We start from the raw sequence: 27,086 nt of genomic DNA, 5'->3' as shown, positions 1-27,086 counted from the left end.
GCAAATCCACACCTGCCCTACTGGATCTCCTGACGAGATTCCAAAACCCTGAGCTCCTGGAGACTTTCCCCAGAGCTAAGGCCTTATGCCCATGGGTTCCAAAGCAAAGTGAAAACTACGGTGGGCCAAGTTCCTTGCTTGTGTCCATGAGAGCAACTCGTTGACTTCAGTGGAGTCTTGACCATCTACAGCAGCTCTGAATTTGGCTGATATATTTTCAGAGACTTGCAAAATTATTTTACTGAAGTTTTCTCATTTCCCCTGAGATATGTTGCTTCTGTAAAATGAGATACAGGCCCAGTAGATAGTATCTGCAAGGAAGTGTTTTCTCTGCTAGCTGTACTCACATGGGTTCAAGCATCCTTCTTCTACCTCTGTTAGACTTTAAAGGTCATTTCTAACTGCAGAGTGACTATAAAGTGGCCAGGGCAATTGTCTCTCAAAGACGGGTACAAGGTTGGCTTTTATGTTTGCAAACTTGTTATGGGATCTGAAAGTCCCAGCATGTTGTTTTTGGTTTGCGCACCATCACCAGTAACTTTTTTCCCGCTACGGTGTCCATTCCATTGGTTGTAGCTCTGCTGCAAGTTGGATGTGTATGTTCCCTCCTACTTTCACACTTCCTCTAGTGCAGAGATAATGGTAATGAAGCAGGAAAGAGCCTCCTGTCATGGTGAGTTTGTAAAGGTAGTAGTTAGGAAAAAAATCTTCTTAATTTCACCCATACTAGATACATTTTACCGCTTGTCTCAAAAGTCTTCCCCGCTATACTAAACTCAACTGGGCAACGTGACAGGGAAGAGACAGAGAACAGAATTGGTGTGCGAAAACTGAGCTCACGCTGTGCTTAGTTGTTTAAAAAAAGAGGAAGAAGCAGCTCTGTTTCTTTCCTTAGTGGAAACTCAATAAAAATCAATTATTCTTAATTGTTTATACTCTTGGTTGCTGCCAGTCCCTAGGTTGCTGGGGAGAATGCTGACATAAAACACACATCTCCTATTCGGGAGTGGTCCCAAAATGAAGGGTAGTGAAGGAAACATGGCTTTTAAGGGGCTAATTCACTTGATCCACAACAGGCTTGATTCTCTACTATGTCCAAGTGGAGCTGCGAGGGAGGATGAGGGGAGCTGATTGCAGATCCCTACTCCCTTGCTGTAACTTAAAGCTGCAGGGGAGCAACTTTAACTTTTGTCACTGGCAAAGGTCCCTGAGAACTTCCTGCCTGTGGAGAGTCAGGAGAAGCAGAGACCCACTCCACCATGCCCAGGCTCCATCTTTCTCACCCCTTGGCCTGGCACTCTTCCTCCCTCTCCTTATGCCAGGTGAGGGCAGCTGGCACAGGAGGCTTTTCCCACAGCACAGGGGAAATTCTCTGGCCACTTTAAGGCCACCTTGGGCTACTCGTCTATTCAGGCCCAGCATGGAGACACTTTCTCCATGGATGTTGCTCAGACGTCCCTCTGTGGGGCATCAGGGATGCCATGAGCTGTGTGCTGCAAGGCAGAACCCCACTGGACCCAAAGCATGCTGAGCTGGGGGCCCCGTGGCACTTCTTCAGCACTTCCAGACATGAGGATCTAGATGCCCCTCTGCCGACAGGCACTCCGAACTCATTGGGGCAGCAGCGCCTCTGAAGTCAGTGGATCTAGGACAATTTACACCCACTGAGGATCTGCCCCATAGATGGGAACAGCCAAGTTACCCCATTTCTGGGGGGAATGGGTTCTCTTTGTATGACAGAGAGCTGCCTTCCCACATCTGACATGCTGGAGGAGTGACTGGCGAGTATTATAGACATGGAAAAGACTCTAAACTCTAAATCTGATGAAGTGAGCTGTAGCTCACGAAAGCTTATGTTCAAATAAATTCGTTAGTCTCTAAGGTGCCACAAGTCCTCCTTTTCTTTTTGCGGATACAGACTAACATGGCTGCTACTCTGAAACCTAAACTTTCTGTGTCAGCCAAAGACTACACATTCCTGCAGGTCTCAGGGTTGTGTGTGGAATAACACCATGCCTGTGGGCCAGAATCAATTCCTAATATAAATACATCACCCACTAATCCTCTCATCCCACTGTTGACTTAACTTGATCGTAGGGGAACTGCCTAGTAGAAATGCTTGAACTGTGGTTGATCTTCTGCCTTTGGTAGTGGAAGAGGGCAATGCTACCTAAGCAGCAGTTAATCTTTAACCGTTGGTTTCTTGTGTACACACTTTTAGTTCTTTGCTGTTACACTGGTGTGTTTTTTCTCTTCTTCCCAATTTTTTTTCCTTAAAATGTTGATTTTGGCCAAAGACGATGAATATAAGGCTTATTTGCTGTCTCGCTGACTATAAGCTACTATAATTATTATTTGTGTTACCAACTCAACGGAAGAGATCTGCCCCATGCATAGGAGGTCAGAGCTCCCCTACCAATGGTTCAGTCTGTCGTAGAGTAGAAAATATTTGATCTTTCAGCTGTTGACTTTTCTTTGACAAATAATGCTACGAGGCAGTCGCAGTCCCTGGTGGTGCTGATATTACCATTTACTTGATCAAACTACAAAATAAATCAAACCTCCTCTTGTAAGCTGAGCAAGTTGCTCAGAAATCATGTGGCGGCAGAAAGCCTAGAGCGCCACAGCGACATCCCCCCAGTTCATTTCCTCATGGACGTTTTCAAAATGTCTGCCCAGTATTCTGGCCACCGAATACCGCCTTTAACAGAGCTCACAAGTCCCCATCCCTTCAGCAAACTACTCTGCTCGGATCCACCCGCACACCCCAGGGTGTCCCCTCTTCCCCTGCCAGGAAGAGCAAGGGAAGAGACGAGTCCGTGGCATTCCCCTGAATTGGCGTGAGCCGGGGCACTCGGCCTGAGGTGGTGAATCAGCTGCTGAAAAGGCTCAGGCCGACGGCAGCGCAGGGTACATCTACAGAAGAGCCGGGCGGGCGCTACCCAGATGGACACGCACTAGCTCGACATTAAAGGTAGCCGTGTGGCCGTAGTGGCATGGGTGGAGGCTCAGGCGACCCGCCCGAGTACAGCCCCACCTGATCCTTGGGGAGTAGACTCAGGTGGCTAGCCCGTGAGCTGCACCGCCCGGCTGCTCCGCAGATGCACCCTCGCTGGGCAAACCCCCTGACGCTTTGTCGCCTAGTACGGCAGCGTTTAACGTCTCCGTGATGTCTGGGGGAACGACGCCCCCTGAGAATACGGCTACACTGCAGTGGAAACCGCCCCGCACGGAGTCTCGGAGCCCGGACTGTGGGGCTAAGAATTGCAGAGTAGACATTCGGGCTCAGGCTGGAGCCCAGGCTCTGGGAGCCTCCCCTCTCATGGGGTCTCCAGGCCTGATCATCTACTCTGCACGTTTTAGTCCTGCAGCCCGAGCCCAAGTCAGCTGACCCAGGCCAGCTGTGGCTGTGAGGCTGGTTTTTGATTGCAGGGTAGGCATACGCTGAGCATTTGTGCGTGTTCCAGGCCCACAGACAAATCCTGCCCACTCCTCAGTGACTATCTAGCCCTCACCATTTGCACGAGGAAGATCCTTGTGCCACCCCCGAGCTCGCCTCGTCTCTGAAGCTGCCCTGCTGCGGTTTCCTTGTGGCGGGCAGGAAGGTAGCATGCATCCCCCTTCCCCCTGTCCTTCTTCCAGGTCATTTCCCTGCTGCGACCCTGGTCCCACCATCAGGCCCAGTGAGTTCTGGGAAGAAGCAGATTGCAACTCCTGGCAGCCAGCAGAGAAGGCTTCAGCCACAATTCACTCTTATTTAGAGATTTGCTTGGATTACAAATGTCCTAGCTGCTGCTATTCCTCTCCTGCTGCTCCACCTCATTCTCAGTGTAGAAAATATCTGAGGAGATGTACTTCTTCCTCAGGAGAACAGTCTGTGTTTGTTTTAACCCTCATCCTTCCCTTGCCTACTGCTTCCTTTGCCTGCTAGCTCCGTTTGGGGGGATCTGATGGAGATTTCAAGCTCTCTAGGACAGGATGTGTCTCATTTGTGTGTCTTCAGAGTTCCACACAAAGTCAGGGCATTCTATAAACATTCAGCAATTAAAAATAAGCCCCTGAAATTCATTCCCACGAGTATTTATAGAAGCCAAACACCAATCTAGGCCCATTTGCATTCAGACGTGAAGACAAAGCATGGGCCTGCTTGTGCACATGTGTATGTGTGTGTGTACTGGGTGTGTTTCACAGGGGTGTTTTTTTTAACATTGGCACACTTCTTGTTAAGTTTCCCTCAGCATTTTTCAAAGGAAGGGTGACCATGTGTGCAGCCTTGTGCTATGAGGTCCTGAAGTGCTGCACCTCGAAGCTAGCCTCCACCAGGAATGAAGCATCGGCACTCCTGTATCTTCTGATGAGGAACAACTTTGAGTTCACTAAAAGGAAAACCTTTCTGAGAACACACCTGCAGGTCAGTGAAAGGTGAACTGCTGCACAGAGGTGCACCTCAATGCTTAATCTCCAGGTCAATCCTGCAAAGACAGAGAATGTGTCCAGCATGACTCTGAGCTTCAGCATGACAGATTAAAATATTTACACTTAAGACCTAGCTGTCATCCAGCGCTTGTCATCAGCAGATCTCAAAGCACTTTACAAAGGAGGTCAGTGTCGTGCCTCCCCATTTTACAGCTGGGGAAAGTGAGGCACCAAGCAGGGCAGTGACTTGCCCATGGTCACTCAACAGGCAGGGCCAGGAGTAGAACCCAGAACTCCTGGGTATTATGGGGATTTATCAACCTCAGCCTGTCCTGTTCTTCAGGGAGTCTGAGAAGGAGTTTGACTTTCTTTAAGCAGGCTAAATCTTGCAGTCCTTATCTGGTCAGAAATCCCATTGATTCCAGTGATTTCCCTGGGAGTTTGGTCTAAGTCGTGATTTCAGGATTTGGCCCAGGGTCCTTATGGATGAAATACGTTTGCTGTTAGAGTCAGAGATTATTGATTTTCAGAGTATGCTTACAAGGCTCGCCTCTTTGCCAAGAGATGAGTGAAGAGAACGGGGGTGATTGTCCATGGTCAGGTGGGAAAAGTCCTGCCTGTTGGATTGGGGGAGGATTTTTTCTGGGGGGTTGTTTCTGGCTTTTGTTGTATTGTTGTTTTCAGTCATGATAAAAGCAGCCAGAATAGCAGATGGGCTACAAGCTGTTATAAATCACAAAAGAGATAAATATAACATAGCATCTAATAGCTACGGCCCCAGGATTTGTTGTCTGTTCTAGTCCTAATCCTCGTTCTAAAAATGTGGCACACTGAGAGCAGAACTATGTCCTGTGGTGTAATGATCATCAGATTTTGAAGAGTAAACAAGGAAATGAGACCGGTTATGATGAAGGTTATGATTTAATCATGAGTATTTTAAATAAAAGTAATGAACAGGTCACGGGCAAGAAACAAAGAAACACAGTCCGTGAGCTGCCCATGACTTATTCCACAAATAACCCTGACTGAATCTTGGAGGGTTGGGGGTGGAGCCCTGGTGGCCCATGGCACCAGCTGTGGGAAGGCAGCCTTGGAGGGCCTGGGGGACCTGCTGCCACTCAGGCCACCGCCAGGGGGGAAGCTACGGGGGGTCAGCCACTGCTCCAGCCACCCCAGGACTGCTGCCAGGAGCCACCAAGCTGCGGCTGCTCCCCCCAGGACCACTGTTCAGGTGGTCTCCTAGGCCACCCACATTGGCCGCTGCTCAGGCGGTCCCCGGGGCCAGCTGCCCAGAGCAGCAGCCGGTGCAGCTGGTCCCGGGCCTCTCCAGCAGCGGCTGGTGCATCTGGCTCCAGGGCCAGCTGCTTGGGCAGCCCTGGGGTCAGCCACACTGTCTGCTGCAGAAGTCACGGCGGTCGCAGACACTGAGCCCTAGTTACGATTAATTGTATTCATTCTGTTTGAAAGATTTTTGACTCACAAACATCTTTTTATACAATTGTGACAACAAAGCACATGGATGAGAACCTGTCCCTTTTCCAACAGATAATAATTGCAGTGAGCCAGTTAATAGCAGATGTGGCACTAAATGGAGGATCGAGGTTCCAGGAGTCACTATTCATTATTAATAACTTTGCAAACAGTGACAGGCCTATGAAGGTAAATTTGATGAATTAAAACAAATAATAAGTTTGCACTACCACCACCAAGTATGTGGTCTGGGAAATATACACAGAGATTGTAGTTAAAGAGTGAATGTTATGTATTTATACTATTTACTCCTGAAACCATCTGCCAAACTATGTGTGTTGAGTGAGAGGAAACAAACATTTTGGCTGCAGCGATTTGAGGCTCTCTCTCAATGACTATGACAGCTGTGTCAGTCTAATTGTTGGTTTATTGCAGCTGGGTGAGAGGGAGAACTGCAGTTGAGGTTACACCTTTGTATTTAGCATTACTTTCTGGTCATCTGAAGATCTTCCCGAGAATTTCCAACAAAGGGAGGGAAGAGAGGACCAGGTGTTTCTCATGTAATAAAGCTAACCATTAAAAATAAAAAATTGAGACAGTCACTCTCTGTAAAAGAGGTGAAATGATCGCCATATTATTTTTGCTTTGCAGTCTACCGTTTTTGGAAAGCAATTGCTTCCTTAGTGCTAAAGTAGTGTGAATAAATTCTGTCTGCTTCAGTAAATATCAATATACAATGCTTGCAATCTGGTCACATTTTACAATATGTAACTGCCAGTTTAGGAAAGGAAAAACCTAGGAAATGTTTTAGAAGACCACAGTTTTCCTATTATTTAAAGATGCGGGAGGAGGAGAACCTAAGTAGAGTTATGGCCTATGATAGAATGAAACTTGTCATTGGCATTGGTAGGTAACGGGCAAAGATCCTTAGTTCTGTTCTGCACAGGAATGTTTATGTGCATTTGAAGTTCACTGAGCCACGCTTTGTTTGCTAACTGTATTTTACACATGTGGACCTTTAAGTAATGCACTTTTCAGGGAAGGGAGTATGTCTGTTTATTTCTAGTTTTTACTTAGCATTTTTTTAGTACCGGGCACACTTTTAGTACAATATACAGAAAAATGATAAACCACACTAGAGAGCGAACAAGTGAGGCAGGTGTTGACTCGAGTGAAAAATACTTCAGGAACTAGTGAAGGCCCAATTCTGTAGCCTGTACTCACGTTGCGTAGCACTTGCTCACCCACATGCCAGTCCAGTAGGGTACGTAAGCATAAGTAGTCCCACTGAAGTCCATTTGGCTACTGTTTACATGAGCAACTCAAGCAGAGTTGCAAAATTTGACCCTGAACAAGAGGATTTGCAGACCCAAGGTCAAATGCATTGATTGCATAGCAAAATGACACAGTATAGGATTAATATATCAAAAGTCCAGTCGGCATCCTCTCCTGTACCTTGCATGTGAAAATTGCTACATGCAGTGTACGTAGCAATTAAATCCATTGCACGTTGAGTAAGCTGAAGGGTTGACATCTGTCTTTCTATAGCAAAACCTCGAACATCTTTATTTCTGTGTTTTTCTAATTAGATTTGTTTTGTGCCAGGCAACTGCTTTCCCCTCAGAAGTCAAAGATTTGACCAAGAGAATCCGTACTGTGCTTATGGCTACCGCTCAAATGAAAGAACACGAGAAGGACCCTGAAATGTTGATCGATTTACAGTACAGCTTAGCCAAGTCCTATGCTAGTACCCCAGAGCTCAGGAAAACGTGGCTGGACAGCATGGCAAAGATCCATGGCAAAAATGGAGATTTTTCAGAGGTAATCTGTCAAATTCCATTGAAAACAGGTGGTGTGGAGAGGCAGAGATTCCAATTGACGTGGTAACTACTCCTGTTTTGTTGTATTTTGCAGGCTGCCATGTGTTATGTCCATGTAGCAGCCCTTGTTGCAGAGTTTCTTCACAGAAAAAGTAAGAGTTTACTGTTGGGGTGGGGAACGCTGCAGCCTTTTTTTGTGTCCATCTTTGAGTTTACAGGTCATCAAAACGTTTTCAAGATCAAATTCACTTAATTTGGTAAACGACTGTTGTCAGTTTATACTGGGTTCTTCTAAAATAGTGAACGAAAGCTGTGGTCCTCAAACTATTGTACTGGCGACCCCTGTCACGCAGCAAGCCTCTGAGTGCAACCCCCCTTATAAATTAAAAACACTTTATATACTTAACACCATTATAAATGCTGGAGGCAAAGCGGGGTTTGGGGTAGAGGCTGACAGCTTATGCCCTCCTCCCCCCCATGAAATAACCTCGCGACCTCCTGAGGGATCCTGACCCACAGTTTGAGAACCCCTGAACTAAAGGGAAAACTACAGCATAGGAATTTACACATGTAAATGCCAGTCTAACTATTCAAACACGGGACTGAAATGTCCTAATCAGTGTAAAAACTGGCTCCCCACTATTCTGATCATGCCACAAGTGTCACTGCATGGAGTTCAAAGCCGTGTGTCCCTTCACAGCGGGAGTACAGGCTAAGTGCAGTGAAAGCGGAATTGGTCTACGCCCTGTACAACTAGATAAAGAGCCAGTGGTGAGAGAGGACATTGTGGCTTAGTGCAGAACAGGAAGTGGTGGGCAGACTGGTTGGTTTTAAAATATCACAATTTTGCATGTAAAAACACATTTTTCTTTCGAATACCTCCCTGCTCTGACCGTTAATGTACTGCACTCCACCTGTCGGCTCCCTCTGATCTTTTAATCTAAAGGGCGCCATTGAAACTGAAGTTGGAATATCTCTGACTGCAGTTGATCTGCAAAAACTAGGAAGAAGGGAACAGAGACCAGGAAACGCTAGTTTTCAGCTGTAGTTCGCAAAGGTGATTGATGGCACCTTATTGGCATACTGGGGGCCAAAGTCCCATAGAAGTATATATTTTGTGTTCATCAAAAACATTTCTGGTTACGTATACAAAACATACATGATTGCAGATGGAAGGGTTGTTACAAATCTGGATACTCTCCATTCATGTGAGTGGAAAGAAAGGGAGACTGAAGCCAGCAGGAAAAGAGGAACAGTCCCAAAGGATGCATGAGTTAGTATTGCTACTGAACTGCATTGCTCATCCATCACATGTGCAGGAAAGTGACACTTTTGCCATGCCCAAGGAAGTACTCTCAATTTCAGAATCCATGCCACTAGAAACAGGCAACCCTGCGCATCCATTACCCTGCACTGCAGCACACAGCACTGCCCATCACTCAGCGTGCACGTTCAGAACACAAACACAGCCTGCTCCTTCTCTCTTCTCCGGTACATTGCAGCCCCCCTTAGTGGTTCACAGATGACTCTGTGCAGTAGTTGTTAGGTGAGACACGCGTTCATTGCTTTCTGGTAGAGGAAGCCAAGGCTATTGGTGGAGGAGAGCGTTATTCTGAGAAGTGGGGCCCCCTTACCAGATGGAACAGGCTGGCCAAGTCATGGGTGGTGTCCATCAGAAGGAGCCGGCGAGCAGGCCAGCTGGCCCTGCCATCAGACAGATCCAGGCTGTTGGATTAAGCCACGGTCTCAGAGGATGTGCAGGCTGACAGTTTGTTGAACAGTATGGCTGACTCAAGGGGCAATGTGTGTCCATGCCTCAGTGATTAGTTAATACTCCCCCAAATTCCTTGCAGCTGCAGAGGGGTCAGCTGGAGGCCACACTCTCTAACGTGCTAATTCATCTATTTTGGTTCTATTCCTCCCTTTGAGGTACAAAGGCAGAGCAGCCTGGAGACCTTTGTTGTCCCTTTTTACTTCACAATCGACTCTTTCGCTGAAGTGTTTTTGGACATTATTATTTTTATTGCAGTAGCACCTAGAGACCCCAGCTGAGATCTGAGCTCAGTTGTGCCAGGTGCTGTAGTTGCCCAGGCAGTCCAGGCCCAAACCATCTAACAGTCCAAAGGGACAAGACAGACAAAGGTTGGGGGGGAAAGTGACATTGAGAGAGGGGAAGGGACTTGCCCAAGGTCATCCAGTCTGTCAGTGGCAGCACTGGGAATAGAACCCAGATCTTCTGACATGCGTATAAGTGTCCTATTTGCTAGCCCACATCGCTTCCCATGCTAAGGCATGATGGTATGTATTAACTATGCTAAAACATAAGCCACTGTATAACCGATAACATGAAAGTAAGTTTAGCTTTTCGTGCACAAATGGACCAAGTACAATGGGAATCCGCATGACAAAGATATAGCATGGGTAACCATAGCACAGTATTCCGTACGCCACATTAGACTGTTTGATAATATTTGAATTCTAACTTACTTTTCTTTTTGCCTTCCATAGAATTGTTCCCTAATGGATGCTCAGCCTTCAGGAAAATTACGCCCAATATTGATGAAGAGGGAGCAATGAAAGAAGATGCTGGGATGATGGATGTTCACTACAGCGAGGTGGGATTCCAAAGCGCAGAACCTTAGATTGAATAAGAATAATTCTTTAAGAATGAGTCACCCACCCTTGGGCTGCTGAACTGTTCTGATGTCTTTCACGGTACCTCTCCCTAAGATTACTTAGCTATGAACAGCCTCCATCTTGTGCTTCATACAGGAAGTCCTAGTGGAGCTGCTGGAACAATGCATAGATGGCCTGTGGAAGGCAGAACGTTACGAAACGATTTCAGAGGTTTCCAGACTGATCATTCCAATTTATGAAAAGCGCCGTGAGTTTGAGGTAGCTATTTGGAGCTGGCTTTGTGTTAATGAGAATTCCCCAGGCTGCTAGTAAACAAATTCTTAGTTTGTGAGTGATGAGCAGATGTGATGGGTTGTATCATTTCTTTTGTATACTCTGTATTATTGATTAATATTAAACAAAATAAGTTAAAGCAAGACTCAGGAGGCTAATAGTTCCCATGAGATGCCGCAGTCAGAGATCTCTTAAATAGGGACCCAATTCAGCAAAGATTATAGGTACATCCATACCACCCACACCCATAGAAACCCCTGTTTCTGGGTGCCCTTAGACTTGGGAAGGCTTCAAAGCTTTGCAGATTTTTTAAAACTGAATGAGTCCCTTCCTTTGACCTGGGGGTAACTGACACTAATGGGTACCCAGAGCTTCAGCTGCCCCAAGGCAAACATTTCCTCCTGTTCCCAGATGAATACTTGTTTCTCCCGTGCTCCTGGATCTTTCTTCCAAGAGGCAATACAGCCCAACGTCTCCAAGCCCACTACAGCAGGACACCAGCCAGGAGATATTAGTTGTGCCCTATACAATTATCTGCTGCAGACTTCCTGCTGCAGACCATGGAATTGAGTCACTAAAAGCAGATGATAAACCAGACATTAAAACTGTGCCTTCAGCATGTATTGACTTGCTTAATGCGTAGTGCTTGCATATCTTAGTGGTTCACAGCCAAAGTACCAGGCAGGCACATTCCAAAATCCATGTCATCTCTGGCTGTAAACCAGACAGAAGAAATGCAAGCTATGCTCCAGCATGCAGTTGTATGTGTTACTTTCCCTCAGAATAGGTGCAATGCACAATCAAATCTGCAGAGAAGGCATTCTTGAGGACAGGCTTTCAGTGATGCCAAGTGATTTTCTGTACCCCATGGGCCATACGCTGTCCCTGGATGATCCCATTGGCCTCACTGAAAGCAATGCCTACATGGCTGAGGGCTGAATTTGGCCCTATGTGAGAGTCAAAGGGAACATTCAGGGACATCTTTCATTTTCCTGTGGCTTTAGGAAAGGTGGGGGAGTGAAAGAATGCACTGAAGTAGGGTGGGTCGAAAAATGTTTCTTGGGGATTTCAAAGCTCTGTTTTGCAGGGTTTGAAATGGATCCATTTTTTGCTTTTTCTGGAAGATTCCACAATACTTTGTCGCCATTTTCATGTCAGAATTTTTACTGAAATCTTGTTCAGAATAGTTCTCCAGCATTTGTGTTTACTGGAATCCTGGTCTTTGGTAAACAAAAATGTTGGACGAAGATTTTGCATATTATTTCAATAAACATTCTGCTTTAAAATATAAAAATAAAAATGTCACCAAAACTTTTAGGAAAACCAGAAAGTTTCAAATATGTCGGCAGTTTTTCACAAAAAGTTGAGTTTTCGGAAAAGGTCGGTTTTCACTGGAAAAACTTTGAGTGTGAAATATTTCAAGCAGCTCTGCTTTCAAAGACTCAGTCCTGCAACGTGCTGATCTCTTAACCCAGCAGAGCATTTAGGCGCGTGCTAAAGTTTAATGTGACTAACCCTATTGAAATAAATGGGACTACTCTTGTGCTTAATGTTAAGCATGTGCTTAAGTCTGGCATTTTCAAAGGAGCTTCTGTGCTAGGCTGAATCAGGGCAAGAGTGCTCAGCACTTTGCAGAATCAGCTCTGACTTCCTGCTCACATAATTCTACTTCAATAATGTTGAAACACACCTGCCTTTTTCTGCTTTCCAGAAACTTACTCAGTTGTACAGAACACTTCATGGCGCTTACACTAAAATATTGGAGGTGATGCACACAAGAAAAAGACTTCTAGGAACCTTTTTCCGAGTGGCCTTTTATGGACAAGTAAGTACATAGATCAGCCTGCCAACTAACCTGCCCCAAGCACCCTGTCTTTGCTCAGCCATTTCATTCAGGAAGCATTCTTGTTGCACTGACCACTAGCTTCTTTAAGATGGTTCTGTATTTTGCTCCCTTGTGCTCTTTTATATAGTAAACTCTTCAGTACAGGGCTTCTGTGCCTTGTTAATGTGTTATTACAAAGCTTTATGACACTGGGTGGGATTCTCAAAGGCAGCTGACTGATTAAGGATACAAGTCCCATTGATTTTTAATGAGATTTCTCCTTTTAAGTGACTTAGAAGCTTTTGAAAATCCTACCCTGTATAAATATTACTGTAATGAGTTAAAAAATAAAGTTTAAAAAACACTTTGGATTACTCAAGCAATACAGAACCAATAGTGATCATGGATATTTCCCTCTGCAGAAGATCATTGTGACTTTTCAGAATATTAGCAATGGTGTGTTCAGGGGGAAGGTCTGCTTAAAAACTGGTGGCACAATATGGCCCACTGTTGTTATGGGTTCGACATACTCCGGTAGTGGCTGTCTCTGCAGTGCACATAGTCTGATGTCTCTCACTTTGGACTTCTATAAAACCAAGAATAGAATCCCTTTTAATAAAATGTACAAGGAGCAACAGCTGGCGTTAGTTTTCTATATGCTGGGATCACTATATTTACAGTAATGTGACTAAATGATATTCAGCCTTATTCCTGGTACAAGTTCCAGATTTTCACTTTGAAAGTTTCACCAACTTTTTAGATATTACTACACAGAGATCGTTTTAACATATAAACGTATCTTATCTGATAAGTTTTTAAAAAAACATTTTAAAATGAGCTTTTTAAAATAAAATGTTTAATGTAATGAAATCTCTCCATTCACCATCTATGTCTTTCTGATTAATGCTAGACTTTCTTTGAAGAAGAGGATGGCAAGGAGTACATCTACAAGGAACCCAAGCTGACGGGCCTGTCAGAGATCAACCTGAGGCTTCTTAAACTTTATGGAGAAAAATTCGGAGCAGAGAATGTAAAAATTATCCAAGATTCAAATAAGGTGGAGTTAAACGGCATGTGGTGTCATTGAGTCTAGACAGCCCTGCTAACAAAATGCTTGGAAGAGTGAGCTCTAGGCTGTAGAGCAGAGAGGATCAAAGGAATGGAGACTCCATTCTAACATCCCAATCCTTTGGACTGTCAAAAGGGAAGGAGACCAAAGCTACGTTGTCCTCCTGACTCCTATAAAACCCCCTCCATGCAAACATCACACAGTCGGGGCCCTGTGGGGTTTGGAGGAGGCAGGTCTCAGACCAGAAGGAGATGGATCTGGAGGGCTTCCAGGTGACAGTGAATGAAGTATTAACTCATGCTCTGCAGCCTCTCCAGACTGAGTCATGTAGTCAGAGGCAGAGAGCAGGGAGCAGCATAGAGGGACTGATGCCCATATGGTCGGGGACAGGATTGGCTGTGGGTTCTCAGGACTTGCCAGACAGGCATGAGATGCCCCTTGTCCCTTTTGCAAACTCCTCCCCTTTACTAGGACGATGCCTTGGGATTTCCCTCGTACATGTTCCATTCACGGGAGTTCCTCCCATGCAGCAGGTCCTTGACCTGCCCATTCTGCTGCAATTGCACATCGCTCTAGCAGTAAATTGTGATTTTTTTACTGAGCGTAAATGTGACCATGTTCTGAACACAGGAACTACTTGCAATAGCTTTGAAATGTCTGTCACCGTCACAGGGTGTGACTGTGTCTTTATAGTGTTATGTGAGCAGGGGAGGGCCGTTACTCTGTGAAGGTGCTGGGAGTTCATCGCATAAGCAACCTGACGCTGTCTGGCAGAGCTCCAAAGGAATTCTTGTGGGTGAAATTCACCCAAGGCAGCAGGGTCAGTCCAAGGCCTGTGTGCCGCTTAAGCCCTTGAAATAGCATGTAAGTGGAACTAAAGTGATGTATAGGATTCATAGAATCATAGAATATCATGGTTGGAAGGGACCTCAGGAGGTCATCTAGTCCAACCTCCTGCTCAAAGCAGGATCAATCCCCAATTTTTGCACCAGATCCCTAAATGGCCCTCTCAAGGATTGAACTCACAACCCTGGTTTAGCAGGCCAATGCTCAAACCACTGAGCTATCCCTCCCCCCCAGGATTTGTACTGGTCCTCTGCATGGGGTGAATTCACCCAGGATGGATAAATCCGTGAATATCTAAACTGGTCATTAATGTAGTTTGTGCCAGTTTCCTCTTCTAGTAAATAACTCTCTTCTGTCATAGGTCAGTGTCAAAGATCTTGATCCCAAATATGCTCATATTCAAGTGACTTATGTGAAGCCCTACTTTGAAGACAAAGACCTCTCTGAAAGAAAGACTGAGTTTGAAAGAAATCACAACATTTGCAGATTTGTGTTTGAATCTCCTTATACCTTATCTGGGAAAAAACATGGCTCTGTGGAAGAGCAGTGCAAAAGACGGACCATTCTAACTAGTGAGTATGACCTTCTAAATATTAGGGAATAGGAATCAGCAAATATTGTTTTAACACATAAATCACAGCTGATTAACCTCCAAAAAATGGCAGGAATACCCCCTAGAACTTAGAATTGTGCAGAATTGTTCATTTTGATTTGTTACATTTTATTGCCACATACAGAATGTTTAAAGTGTCAGCTAATTACAGTACAGTATTAACCCCTGGATCTCAAATTATTCCTGTGGGAATTCTGCACCACTGTGTGGGCACAGAATTCATGTCCCCCACAGATTTCTTTGCTTCCCCGCAAAAAAATGACTTTCTGACGGGAAAGCAAAGGGAAGCGGCAAGAATGGTCACGTGCCCCTCCCCAGCAGCGTGGGCACATCCTTTCAGGCTCCCAGAGCAACCGGCGGAGATGTAAATCACTGTGGGGGCAGAGGGTGGAGGAGCCCCCTGTAACTGAACTCCCACCCTGCCGAGCCCCACCCCCGCACATCCGCCCTCCTCAGCCCTGTTTGGGGCTGGGGACACCCTGGCCAGTGTCTCCTATTCTGTGCAGGGCTCAGCTGCTAGTCCAGGCTGGGCTGGGGATGGGGAAGGAGCGCACTTCCCCAGCACAAAGTGGCCAGGTCAGACCCACCCCCAGAAACCTCCCCTGGCTCCACCCCCACACTTCCTGCCCCATCACTCCTCAGCTACGGGGGAGGAGGGTGGGGTCACTGTATGGGGAATTGCTCCCCTGTCCTCCAAACCCTCTTGCATCTGGACACTCCATATACCCAGTACCCCCACCAAGTCTCACTCCCCACACCTACAACCCCCCTGCCCCATAACCCCCACCCTGTTGAGCCCCAGCCCTCTGCACAAGGCCCTCCCTGCTGAGCCCAACCCCCATACACCTGGAACCCTGCCGAATCCCTACCCCCTGCATCCGATCCCCCACCCCTGCACTCAGATCCCACCCCCACCGAGCCCCACCCCCTGCATCCAGCCTTCCCATTCGTGCACCCAGACCGCCCCCTGCACTCAAATCCCCACTTCAATGAGCCCCATCTCCTGTGCACCTGGATCACCCCAACAAGCCACCCACACATGGACCCCCACTCCACTGAGCCCCAACCAGCTGCACCGGGGACTTCCCTGCAGAGTCCCATTGCCCTGCATCCAGTTCCTCCCACCACCACTGATCACCCGCGTGTCCAGATCCTCCTGGCACCCGTACCCCCCACTGAGCCGCCCACACCCAGACTGCCCCACACAGAACCCTCTCACCCCACACCTGGATCCCCCCACACTTGGATCCTCCCAGGCTGAGCCTGCCTTCCCACACCTGGTGCACCTGGCACAGAGGGGTGGGGCCCTGGGGTGTTTCTGGGTCAGGCCGAGCCCTGGCGCTGCGTCAGGATCAGATGCAGCCTCACAGCCGATTATCCCTGTCCTGGAGTCCCTGTCCCACCTCTGTGCAGCTAGTGGTCTGTGCTCCCCAATGCCATGCTGGGGCCTCCACATTTATTTATTGACAAAATTTGCAGAATTTTAAAATGCATTTACATTTTTAATATTCTGTGCAGAATTTTTAATTTTAATTGGACACGGACTGAGTCTCCATATTGTTTTAGATCTGATTTATTCAGCCTCACCCCTTCCTCCCCCTCTTGTTTGTGATCGTGTCATGCCTAAACACTATGGCTGAAATCCTGACTCCTCTTGAAACTCAGTCGCAAAACTGCTACTGACTTCAGCACAGCCAGGATTTCACCTTTGCTCTGTGAGATCCTCAGGGCAGGGCCCTGGCTATATCTGTTCCGTGGGCCTTTGGGAAAGGGTCGACTGAGAAGACTTTCAGACTGTACATTCTGTTTGATATGTTTAATAGCTTCAAACTCGTTTCCATATGTGAAGAAGAGAATTCCAGTAAATAATGAACAACAGGTTAATCTCAAGCCCATTGATGTTGCTACTGATGAGATAAAAGACAAGACAGCAGAGCTGCAAAAACTCTGCTCTTCCAATGAGGTTGACATGATCCAGCTGCAGCTCAAGTTGCAGGGTTGTGTTTCCGTTCAGGTAAGGCCCGTCATTAGCACAACATCTTGAAGTCCTTACTCTGTTGGCAGAACAGCTTATTTACTTTCCAGAAATCATTAACTAGCTCACTGGAGCACTAAATGTAGTGCTTACCACTATAAGTCAATGGAACTACTCATAGGAGTAAACACTATACCAGTTGTGTTTGCAGAATCAGGCCCATTATTTGTTTGTGACAGGTGTTGGTTATATTTAACAGCTCTGAAAGACTGACCTGGAAATGACAGACAGAAACAGCATCATGAATCCTGACCTGTCCCCAATCTGAGACATGGTCCATGTGTCTCAATAGGTCACTCCCCAAAAAGGAAATGAAGGGATGTAAATTTCTTCATTTTTCTTTTTGTATGTAAAGATCATAAATAGAAAAGTAAAGTCTAGCACAACCCTTAAAGCAAACCGTTGTAGCTGATAAACTCATATCATGCATTCTTTTTAGTATATCTAGATTGCTGAAACTTCAAACCTGTGTGTAAAATTTTCTAATACAGATAGCTTTGTTGGTGCTTTTCTTCTCTGAAAGTGATTTTTAATAAAGTAAGCAGCAATCAAGATTATGTCTAGAATGTGTAATCAGACTGTAAATATGAAATAACAGCAAAATAATGGGATGAGATGATGCAGACAATGAATAGATTTTAATATTAACGTAGTGCAAATTCAGTCATTTTTAGTTTACAGAGTGTGTGTTTCTCCATGTCTATATAATAAAATACATAATATTGCCCCAGATATCTGTATGAAATGCAAGACAGCCAGGCCCTCTTTCATGCATGTGATATGGGACTGGTGGTAATAAATAAAAAATAGGAAAAATATCCTGAAAGAAATAAAACAAATATTAGCAATAGAATTTGAACAGGACTGAAAGATTTATATTGGAAGCTGGCCTGTTAAAGAGATTCAAATCAGGAAATATATCTAATACAATGTCTTTAAACATTTTTTTTTTAAAAAGGGAAATGTTAATAACATCATAATATGTAGTCAATATTCAATATGTTGCTTAATATTGTTAATTCTGTATTAAGATATACTTATCAAGACAATATCATCATCATAATGTCTTATTGTAAATGTCTCAGGAGATCAGTAAATACATTTTTTCCATCCCAAAAAGTAAAACCTAACATTTTGAACTACAGGTGCCTTCTGTTCTGGTACATAAACAGTACTGTAGCATTGCTATCCCACGACCATATAGAAATCCACACCTAGTGGCATGAAGTAATATTTCTAATAAAACAAACTGATTATCCTCTGAAGTTAACCTAAAAGCTGCAGCATAAATGAGTTCTCACATTTTGGGTTTTAGGTTAATGCTGGTCCGCTGGCCTATGCTAGAGCTTTCCTGAATGACAATCAGTCCGGCAAATATCCCACTAAGAAGGTGAATGAGTTAAAAGAAATGTTCAGGTAGGTTACTCAGTAATTGAATTAGCCTGCTGGCAGCAATGGAATATGTGGTTTTTCTTATATTTTTAATGATCAGGGTTAAGATTTGTAATACTAATGCAAAGATTTGCTACTGTCCTTCTGATTTTGGAAGGAGACTGGTTTCCACTTTCCTGGCCCAAAAGTGTCCTGACCATGATCATAGAATCATAGAATATCAGGGTTGGAAGGCACCTCAGGAGGTCATCTAGTTCAACCCCCTGCTCAAAGCAGGACCAATCCCCAACTAAATCATCCCAGCCAGGGCTTTGTCAAGCCTGACCTTTAAAAACTTCTAAGGAAGGAGATTCCACCACCTCCCTAGGTAACGCATTCCAGTGTTTCACCACCCTCCTAGTGAGAAAATTTTTCCTAATATCCAACCTAAACCTCCCGCACTGCAACTTTTGAGACCATTACTCCTCGTTGTGTCATCTGCTACCACTGAAAACCGTCTAGATCCATCTTCTTTGGAACCCCCTTTCACGTAGTTGAAAGCAACTATCAAATCCCCCCTCATTCTTCTCTTCCGCAGACTAAACAATCCCAGTTCCCTCAGCCTCTCCTCATAAGTCATGTGTTCCAGTCCCCTAATCATTTTTGTTGCCCTCCGCTGGATGCTTTCCAACTTTTCAACATCCTTCTTGTAGTGTGGGGCCCAAACTGGACACAGTACTCCAGATGAGGCCTCACCAATGTCGAATAGAGGGGAACAATCACGTCCCTTGATGTGCAGGCAATGCCCCTACTTATACAGCCCAAAATGCCTTTAGCCTTCTTGGCAACAACGGCACACTGTTGACTCATATCCAGCTTCTTGTCCACTGTAACCCCTAGGTCCTTTTCTGCAGAACTGCTGCTGAGCCATTCGGTCCCTAGTCTGTAGCGGTGCATGAGATTCTTCCATCCTAAGTGCAGGACTCTGCACTTGTCCTTGTTGAACCTCATTAGATTTCTTTTGGCCCAATCCTCTAATTTGTCTAGGGACCTCTGTATCCTATCCCTACCCTCCAGTGTATCTACCTCTCCTCCCAGTTTAGTGTCATCTGCAAACTTGCTGAGGGTGCAATCCACACCATCCTCCAGATCATTATTTAAGATATTGAACAAAACCGGCCCCAGGACCGACCCTTGGGGCACTCCACTTGATACCGGCTGCCAACTAGACATGGAGCCATTGATTACTACCCGTTGAGCCCGACAATCTAGCCAGCTTTCAATTCACCTTATAGTCCATTCATCCAGCCCATACTTCTTTAACTTGCTGGCAAGAACACTGTGGGAGACCGTGTCAAAAGCTTTGCTAAAGTCAAGGAACAACACGTCCACTGCTTTCCCCTCATCCACAGAGCCAGTTATCTCGTCATAGAAGGCAATTAGATTAGTCAGGCATGACTTGCCCTTGGTGAATCCATGCTGACTGTTCCTGATCACTTTCCTCTCCTCTAAGTGCTTCAGAATTGATTCCTTGAGGACCTGCTCCATGATTTTTCCAGGGACTAAGGTGAGGCTGACTGGCCTGTAGTTCCCAGGATCCTCCTTCTTCCCTTTTTTAAAGATGGGCACTACATTTGCCTTTTTCAGTCCCCCGATCGCCATGAGTTTTCAAAGGTAATGGCCAATGGCTCTGCAATCACATCCGCCAACTCCTTTAGCACTCTCGGATGCAGCGCATCCAGCCCCATTGGACTTGTGCTCGTCCAGCTTTTCTAAATAGTCCCGAACCACTTCTTTCTCCACAGAGGGCTGGTCACCTCCTCCCCATGCTGTACTACCCAGTGCAGCAGTCTGGGAGCTGACCTTGTTCGTGAAGACAGAGGCAAAAAAAGCATTGAGTACATTAGCTTTTTCCACATCCTCTGTCACTAGGTTGCCTCCCTCGTTCAGTAAGGGGCCCACACTTCCCTTGACTTTCTTCTTGTTGCCAACATACCTGAAGAAACCCTTCTTGTTACTCTTAACATTTCTTGCTAGCTGCAACTCCAGGTGTGATTTGGCCTTTCTGATTTCACTCCTGCATGCCCAAGCAATATTCTTATACTCTTCCATGGTCATTTGTCCAATCTTCCACTTCTTGTAAGCTTCTTTTTTGTGTTTAAGATCAGCAAGGATTTCACTGTGAAGCCAAGCTGGTCGCCTGCCATATTTACTATTCTTTCGACACATCGGGATGGTTTGTCCCTGTAACCTCAATAAGGATTCTTTAAAATACAGCCAGCACTCCTGGACTCCTTTCCCCCTCATGTTATTCTACCAGGGGATCCTAACCATCAGTTCCCTGAGATTGTCAAAGTCTGCTTTTCTGAAGTCCAGGGTCCGTATTCTGCTGCTCTCCTTTCTTCCTTGTGTCAGGATCCTGAACTCGACCATCCCATGGTCACTGCCTCCCAGTTTCCCATCCACTTTTGCTTCCCCTACTATTTCTTCCCAGTTTGTGAGCAGCAGGTCAAGAAGAGTTCTGCCCCTAGATGGTTCCTCCAGCACTTGCACTAGGAAATTGTCCCCTACACTTTCCAAAAACTTCCTGGATTGTCTGTCTGTGCGCCGCTGTATTGCTCTCCCAGCATATATCAGGGTGATTGACGTCTCCCTTGAGAACCAGGGCCTGCAATCTAGTAACTTCCAAGAGTTGCCGGAAGAAAGCCTCGTCCACCTCATCTCCCTGGTCCGGTGGTCTATAGCAGACTTCCACCACGACATCACCCTCGTTGCTCACACTTCTAAACTTAATCCAGAGACTCTCAGGTTTTTCTGCAGTTTCATACTGGAGCTGTGAGCAGTCATACTGCTCTCTTACATACAATGCAACTCCCCCACCTTTTCTGGCCTGCCTGTCCTTCCTGAATAGTTTATATCCATCCATGATGAACTTACCTAATCATAGTCAGAACATCTTGGCTCCTTCTAAACCTGAGACCATTGCCCATCATGCTGACCCCTACTGACTCATTGTTTTTATACTCCCCCATAATCGGTCTGTCTGTATCCATCCATGTATCTCTTGTCTTAGATGATAAGCTCTTTGGGGCAGGGACTCTCTCTTCTTTCTGGATTTGTACAGTGCCTAGCACAATGGAATGCTGGTTCATGACTAGGGCTCTTGGTGCTACAATAAATAACATAAAATAATAATAATGATGATAATAATTAATAAATAAATACACCAGCAGTTGCTGCACACTAAAGCTGACTCTGTTTTTAAAGCTAGAGCGTTCATGAGCTATCAGGTGCCCAGTCTCAACACCTAGACAAAACTGTTTTTTAAAAGTGGGAAATGTCTCGCTAAAAACCAAAGACTTGGTGTTTGTGTTTGTTAATTTTTTTTATTATGCTTCATTTCCTGATCTTTCAAGAGAGACTTTTCTCGGGGGACTGTTAAACTGGAAAGAACTTTAAAATATTTAAATAAATCCATTTACTGTCCATGTGGTTCCATTACTCTTGCCTCCATTGCTACTTTTGCAAAGATATTTGATTTCAAACAAGAATTTGTTTTTGCATCTATCAATCTACCTACCTACCAATCTATCCTGGCATTCTCTCTGTGGTCTTAGAATTGTGGCCAACGCTGTGCCTCCCAAGAGATAACTAAAGAGCTAACTTCTCGTCCTCCATCCATTTGGGGCCATTGTAGATTTTTCCCCACTTTCATCCTTCCCTCTCTCCTCCTTCCTACTAGTCTGCCTTTGGTATCTAGAATTCCTCTTGAAGCAATAAGAAAAGGAGTACTTGTGGCACCTTAGAGACTAACCAATTTATTTGAGCATGAGCTTTCGTGAGCTACAGCTCACTTCATCAGATGTTTACCCCGAAAGCTCATGCTCAAATAAATTGGTTAGTCTCTAAGGTGCCACAAGTACTCCTTTTCTTTTTGCGAATACAGACTAACACGGCTGTTCCTCTGAAACCTGTCTTGAAGCAATGAGGCACACCCAGCCTGCTCGCCTGTTGCTGCTGCCTCCTTTGTTGGGTGCAGCTGCCTCCCACCCCACACAGCTGGCCAGTGCACAGGGGGAGTAAGCTGTTGACACTTCTTTCCTGTCCCCTTTGGGGCACTGGACACCCCAGGGAAGTAGTGAGGGAGCAGCCCCTTCAACTGTACCGGAAACTTATGCTTGCCACGAAAGAAAGAGGGAAGACATCTTGTACCCCGAACCGTGCGGTGCAGTCTTATGGTCCCGGCAGCTCTATCCCTTTCATAACAGCCTTTGAAAGTCAGACACTGTTATTTCACCACAGCCTCAGACAGGGGAGAAGTGGTCATGTGAAAGAGAGAACTTAATCTGAGAAAAAAGATCAGGAGGACTTGTGGCACCTTAGAGAGTAACAAATTTATCTGAGCATAAGCTTTCATGGGCTACAGCCCACTTCATCAGATGCACAGAATGGAACATATAGTAAGAAGATAGATACATAAAGGGAACATGAAAAGGTGGAGTAAGAGGCTAATTAATTAAGATGAGCTATTATCAGCAGGAGAAAGAGTAACAGTAACAGCCAGGAATAGAATACAAACATCCTTTTTGCTCAGTGCCACCCAAGAGAGAACCTGTGTGTTGCTTTTTGGATTAGATGTTGCCCATGGGGTGAATCTGTAAACAAAGTCATACATATCCGTTTGTTTTTTTGGCTCCAATCTGCAAATCTGAATAAGAAACAATAATGCCCAGTGGCTATTTCTTTCATCCCCAGGAAGTTTATACAGGCCTGTGGACTTGCTCTGGAACTCAATGAGCAGCTCATTAAGGAAGACCAAGTAGAGTACCATGAAGGACTAAAATCAAACTTCAGAGACATGGTGAAAGAGCTTTCCGACATCATCCATGAACAGGCATGTATTTAAAGAGACTCCAAAAACTATGCTGAAATATTATCTCTAGCCTGGCAACCCAGTGTAGTGAAATCACATTCTGAGGGCAACTTAGTGATAAGAAGGTAAGAGAGGTATCCTCTGACTCGAAAAATTCTACAGAATCATTTCAGTGGAGGACTCACTCCCACCTTCTCCTGCCCCACAGTGGCCAGCTCCAGGTCCTCTAGTTGGTGGGAATTTTGATAATACAATGTCTTCAGAAATGGGTCAAGCTGGGTATCGTTTGCAGCCCTTATTCAAGCCCTTTCTTCCACACACACAGTGGTACCAAACATGGCAAACCAAGAACAATTATATAGCTACCTATCGGAGAAAATGTTGAAAAATCAATGTTTTTTTAATGACAGGTTTCAGAGTAACAGCCGTGTTAGTCTGTATTCGCAAAAAGAAAAGGAGGACTTGTGGCACCTTAGAGACTAACCAATTTATTAGAGCATAAGCTTTCGTGAGCTACAGCTCACTTCTTCAGATGCATATCGTGGAAACTGCAGCAGGCTTTATATATACACAGAGAATATGAAACAATACCTATTCCCACCCCACTGTCCTGCTGGTAATAGCTTATCTAAAGTGATTTCCAGCACAAATCCAGGTTTTCTCACCCTCCACCCCTGGTGGAGGGTGAGAAAACCTGGATTTGTGCTGGAAATCACTTTAGATAAGCTATTACCAGCAGGACAGTGGGGTGGGAATAGGTATTGTTTCATATTCTCTGTGTATATATAAAGCCTGCTGCAGTTTCCACGATATGCATCTGAAGAAGTGAGCTGTAGCTCACGAAAGCTTATGCTCTAATAAATTTGTTTTTTTAATGATACTCTAACACAGGGATGCATTGCTTACATTAAAAAGGACATTGATCTCTGGCAACCCTAGGGAAGTTATCCTTGACATGTACGACTGAAAATATTTATTCATCAAAGTCATCTCCATCTAAGGCATCACTGCTAGACCCACTGTCATGCTGATCCTCGTCCATATCACACTTGTACTTCTCTGTACAAGGAAGGCTGCTGGCTAAACATTTGCATGGTGGTGAGCACCTGGTCTTTGTGCACAAACATTTGATTAGTTGAAGGATTGATTGGGGAGCGCATGGTATTTCAAACATGACTAATGTGATCAGTCCATCCTCCAATACCCCTTCATGCCTGATAGGGGATGGTAGTTTTGGATATGTTTGATCATCCCAGAGCCATTCCATTGCTTGACAATTTACCTCTAGATGGCACCCCTTCTAGGTGGCAGTTTTGCTCCGTCTGCCTTCCTCTTGGAAAATGTCTACCAATGTAACTAGGCAAGTGTCGTAATGTTGGTCTTCAAACGGCAAACTCGTGTAAACACCTCCAGCGTACTTATGACCTCATCAGTGATTGTCTCAGCTGTTCCAAGCACCTCCAGAGCCAGGAGAGAGTCTTTGGAGGCTGAAACAAAAGCCTTCCAGTAACATAATTTGGTCTTCCCAGCCAACCTCCAGTAGTGTCACATTCTGAAAGGACGTGGAGACCTGGCAGAGTGGCAGCTTTTAATGGTCCGAGTGGTAGGAACAGGTCTCTGAGGGATACACTGCGATTCTGCTCCTCAGCAGCAGGCACAAAACCAGAATCTTCTGAAAGTCTTGGGTAGCATCTCTGTGACATACCACGGTGCAGTCCAGATCAGTGAAGGGCTGTCTCACCATTGTCCTGTAACCTTAGGTGCCTTACAGTGTCTTGGTGCTGTAGCTCCCTCCTGGGCTGCTCACAAACAGCCTTCCAGCATGCCACCCACGCCCTGTATGTCTGTGCATAACTGCAAACTTCCAGCCACACTTGGGTTACTTCTGCAGGTGACCCCCAACATATTCCCAATCGCAGATTTCCCCCCTAAAATATATGTCCTGTGCCGCTCAGCCCTCTCCTGGACAGTTCAAATACATTATTCCTTTAAGGGAATAATATACACTAGCTTGTTATCTTAAATAGTTACCCAGACACTTTAAGATAAACACACTGGATTAGGTAAAACAAGTTTAACTATAAAGAGAGAGATTTTAAGTGAGTACAAGGAATGAGGCATAAAAGTCAAAATGATTACTAGAAAAATAAAGATAACACTTTCTAATGCCTATCTTAACAAATTATATTAGATTCAAAGCAAAATTTTTCACCACATGCTTCCAAGAGTGTTACTGACCAAACTCTTCCATTCAGGGCCCCTTCCCCAGAGTCCAGTGGCTGTTTCTTTCACCTTCTCAGGTGCAAAATTGTGAAATAGACAGGGGAAGAGAGAGGAACAGGTCTCTTGGGGTGTTTGCTCCTCCTTTTTATAATTTCAATTCTCCCCCTTGGAAAACATTTCCAGCTGAGAACCAGGAGATGGAGGTCTGATGGAGGAAGGACACCTCCAGCTGTTTTTTTGCTAAGATGCAGATCTCTTTGTCCATGTCCCCTTTTCTTGCCAAATAACGTCCACTCGATAAGTTATGTCCCATCAGCTTTATTGACATCTGGCTGGGCCATCAGCTTGCCCTTTGTTTTAGAGAAACTGGCTTAGCCCCTCCTCAGACTTATCTGGGAAACACACTTCAGTCATGATGTCAGCTTATGTTCATAACTTTACACACAATGTTGCTACTTGCATTTTACCATGATATTACTGATCAGCAAGTTATGAGTTTTCAGATGGTACCTCTCAAGGCATACTTTGTACCGAGAGTATTACAGGAGGGCGCGAGTATGGGGTGCATTCTGTCACAATTGCACAGAGAACGCTAGAACATCTGAGTCTTGTGCAAAAATTTGGAGTTCAGATGCACCTCTCTTTGTGGCAGTGATGGCACGCCAGATAATTCTAGCGTCAGCCTCTTCGTGAGAGCAACACAGAAACTTCACTGAACACGCATGGCAGCAGCCTCATAATGCCATGTCTCACATGTGGAAACTGTGCATAATGAATGCCTTTGGGCTAACCACAGAAGAAGCAGGTGTTCTTCTCTAAACACAGACCTTGGGACTTAGTATAAGGCAAGTCTTGCCCACAGCTGGCACATGTCCCATCCGTTTTCCTGTTGCTTGATGTACTTTCTCTCCAACCTTTCCATATTCAGTTTGTGTGCATTTCTTATAGCATGTAAGGTGCCACAAACGTTATGTGGTTACCAGATCTTCAGTGGTGGTATCCTCCAAAGATTCGGCTACTAGTTGGTACTCTTTGTCTTCCCATTGATACCTAAAAATGATCAAGAACAAAGTTTAAAAACAAGGATTTTCTAATAAATTACTTTGGGATTGTATGTAATGTATGTTATATGCATTGTTGTATAACTATATGCATGCTATTTGAAGATGGATTCTGACGTCTTAATCAATGCTTCATTACACCTCTTTTGGCAAAATAAGCAAAGCTGATAATACCACTGAACTGCTTCTTGTTTGCCAATGATGGCAAATCAGCTTGATGCATTCCTTCCATTTACAGTAATCTGTAACATTAAAAAAATGATTCAGGTGTCCTGTTCTGAGCATTAACTGATAACCCAGTACTGTCAGTCAAGGGCCACAGTATAACTTTGTGAGGGCTGCATGTTTCCAATACCTGTGGTAAAGTATAATTACAAAAACATTGATTTTTTTAAAATCATTTTGTCAAATATACAGCTCCATAATTAGTCGAGTTTTGGCATGTTTGGTACCATTGTTTTGGTGGCAGAAAGGGGACTGATACCCAACTCGACCCATTTCTGATGACACTGTATTACCAAAATTCCCACCAACCAGAGGACTTCAAGCTGGAA

The 27,086-nt window shown here is 45.1% G+C and overlaps 1 protein-coding gene across 8 annotated transcripts in view; it reads left to right on the top strand.

Moving 5' to 3' along the window:
• DOCK11 (dedicator of cytokinesis 11) overlaps positions 1-27,086 on the top strand; it is a 132,138-nt gene that overhangs the window by 98,107 nt on the left and 6,945 nt on the right. For 6 of the 8 annotated variants that reach the window (XM_078854285.1, XM_078854286.1, XM_078854287.1 and 3 more), the window contains 12 exons: positions 4,229-4,411; positions 5,962-6,075; positions 7,492-7,707; positions 7,801-7,858; positions 10,215-10,321; positions 10,479-10,601; positions 12,328-12,441; positions 13,352-13,498; positions 14,718-14,928; positions 16,793-16,983; positions 18,320-18,420; positions 23,131-23,269. In XM_078854285.1, coding sequence (XP_078710411.1) covers positions 4,229-4,411; positions 5,962-6,075; positions 7,492-7,707; positions 7,801-7,858; positions 10,215-10,321; positions 10,479-10,601; positions 12,328-12,441; positions 13,352-13,498; positions 14,718-14,928; positions 16,793-16,983; positions 18,320-18,420; positions 23,131-23,269 — 1,704 coding nt within the window. Of the gene's footprint in view, positions 1-4,228; positions 4,412-5,961; positions 6,076-7,475; positions 7,708-7,800; positions 7,859-10,214; positions 10,322-10,478; positions 10,602-12,327; positions 12,442-13,351; positions 13,499-14,717; positions 14,929-16,792; positions 16,984-18,319; positions 18,421-23,130; positions 23,270-27,086 lie in introns of those variants that run through there. The other 2 variants (XM_078854289.1, XM_078854291.1) reach the window with 2 other exon arrangements.

Source organism: Lepidochelys kempii, chromosome 9 (assembly GCF_965140285.1).
Source record: "Lepidochelys kempii isolate rLepKem1 chromosome 9, rLepKem1.hap1, whole genome shotgun sequence".
Taxonomy (NCBI): Eukaryota; Metazoa; Chordata; order Testudines; family Cheloniidae; genus Lepidochelys; species Lepidochelys kempii.
This window is presented reverse-complemented; position numbering and strand designations above follow the sequence as displayed.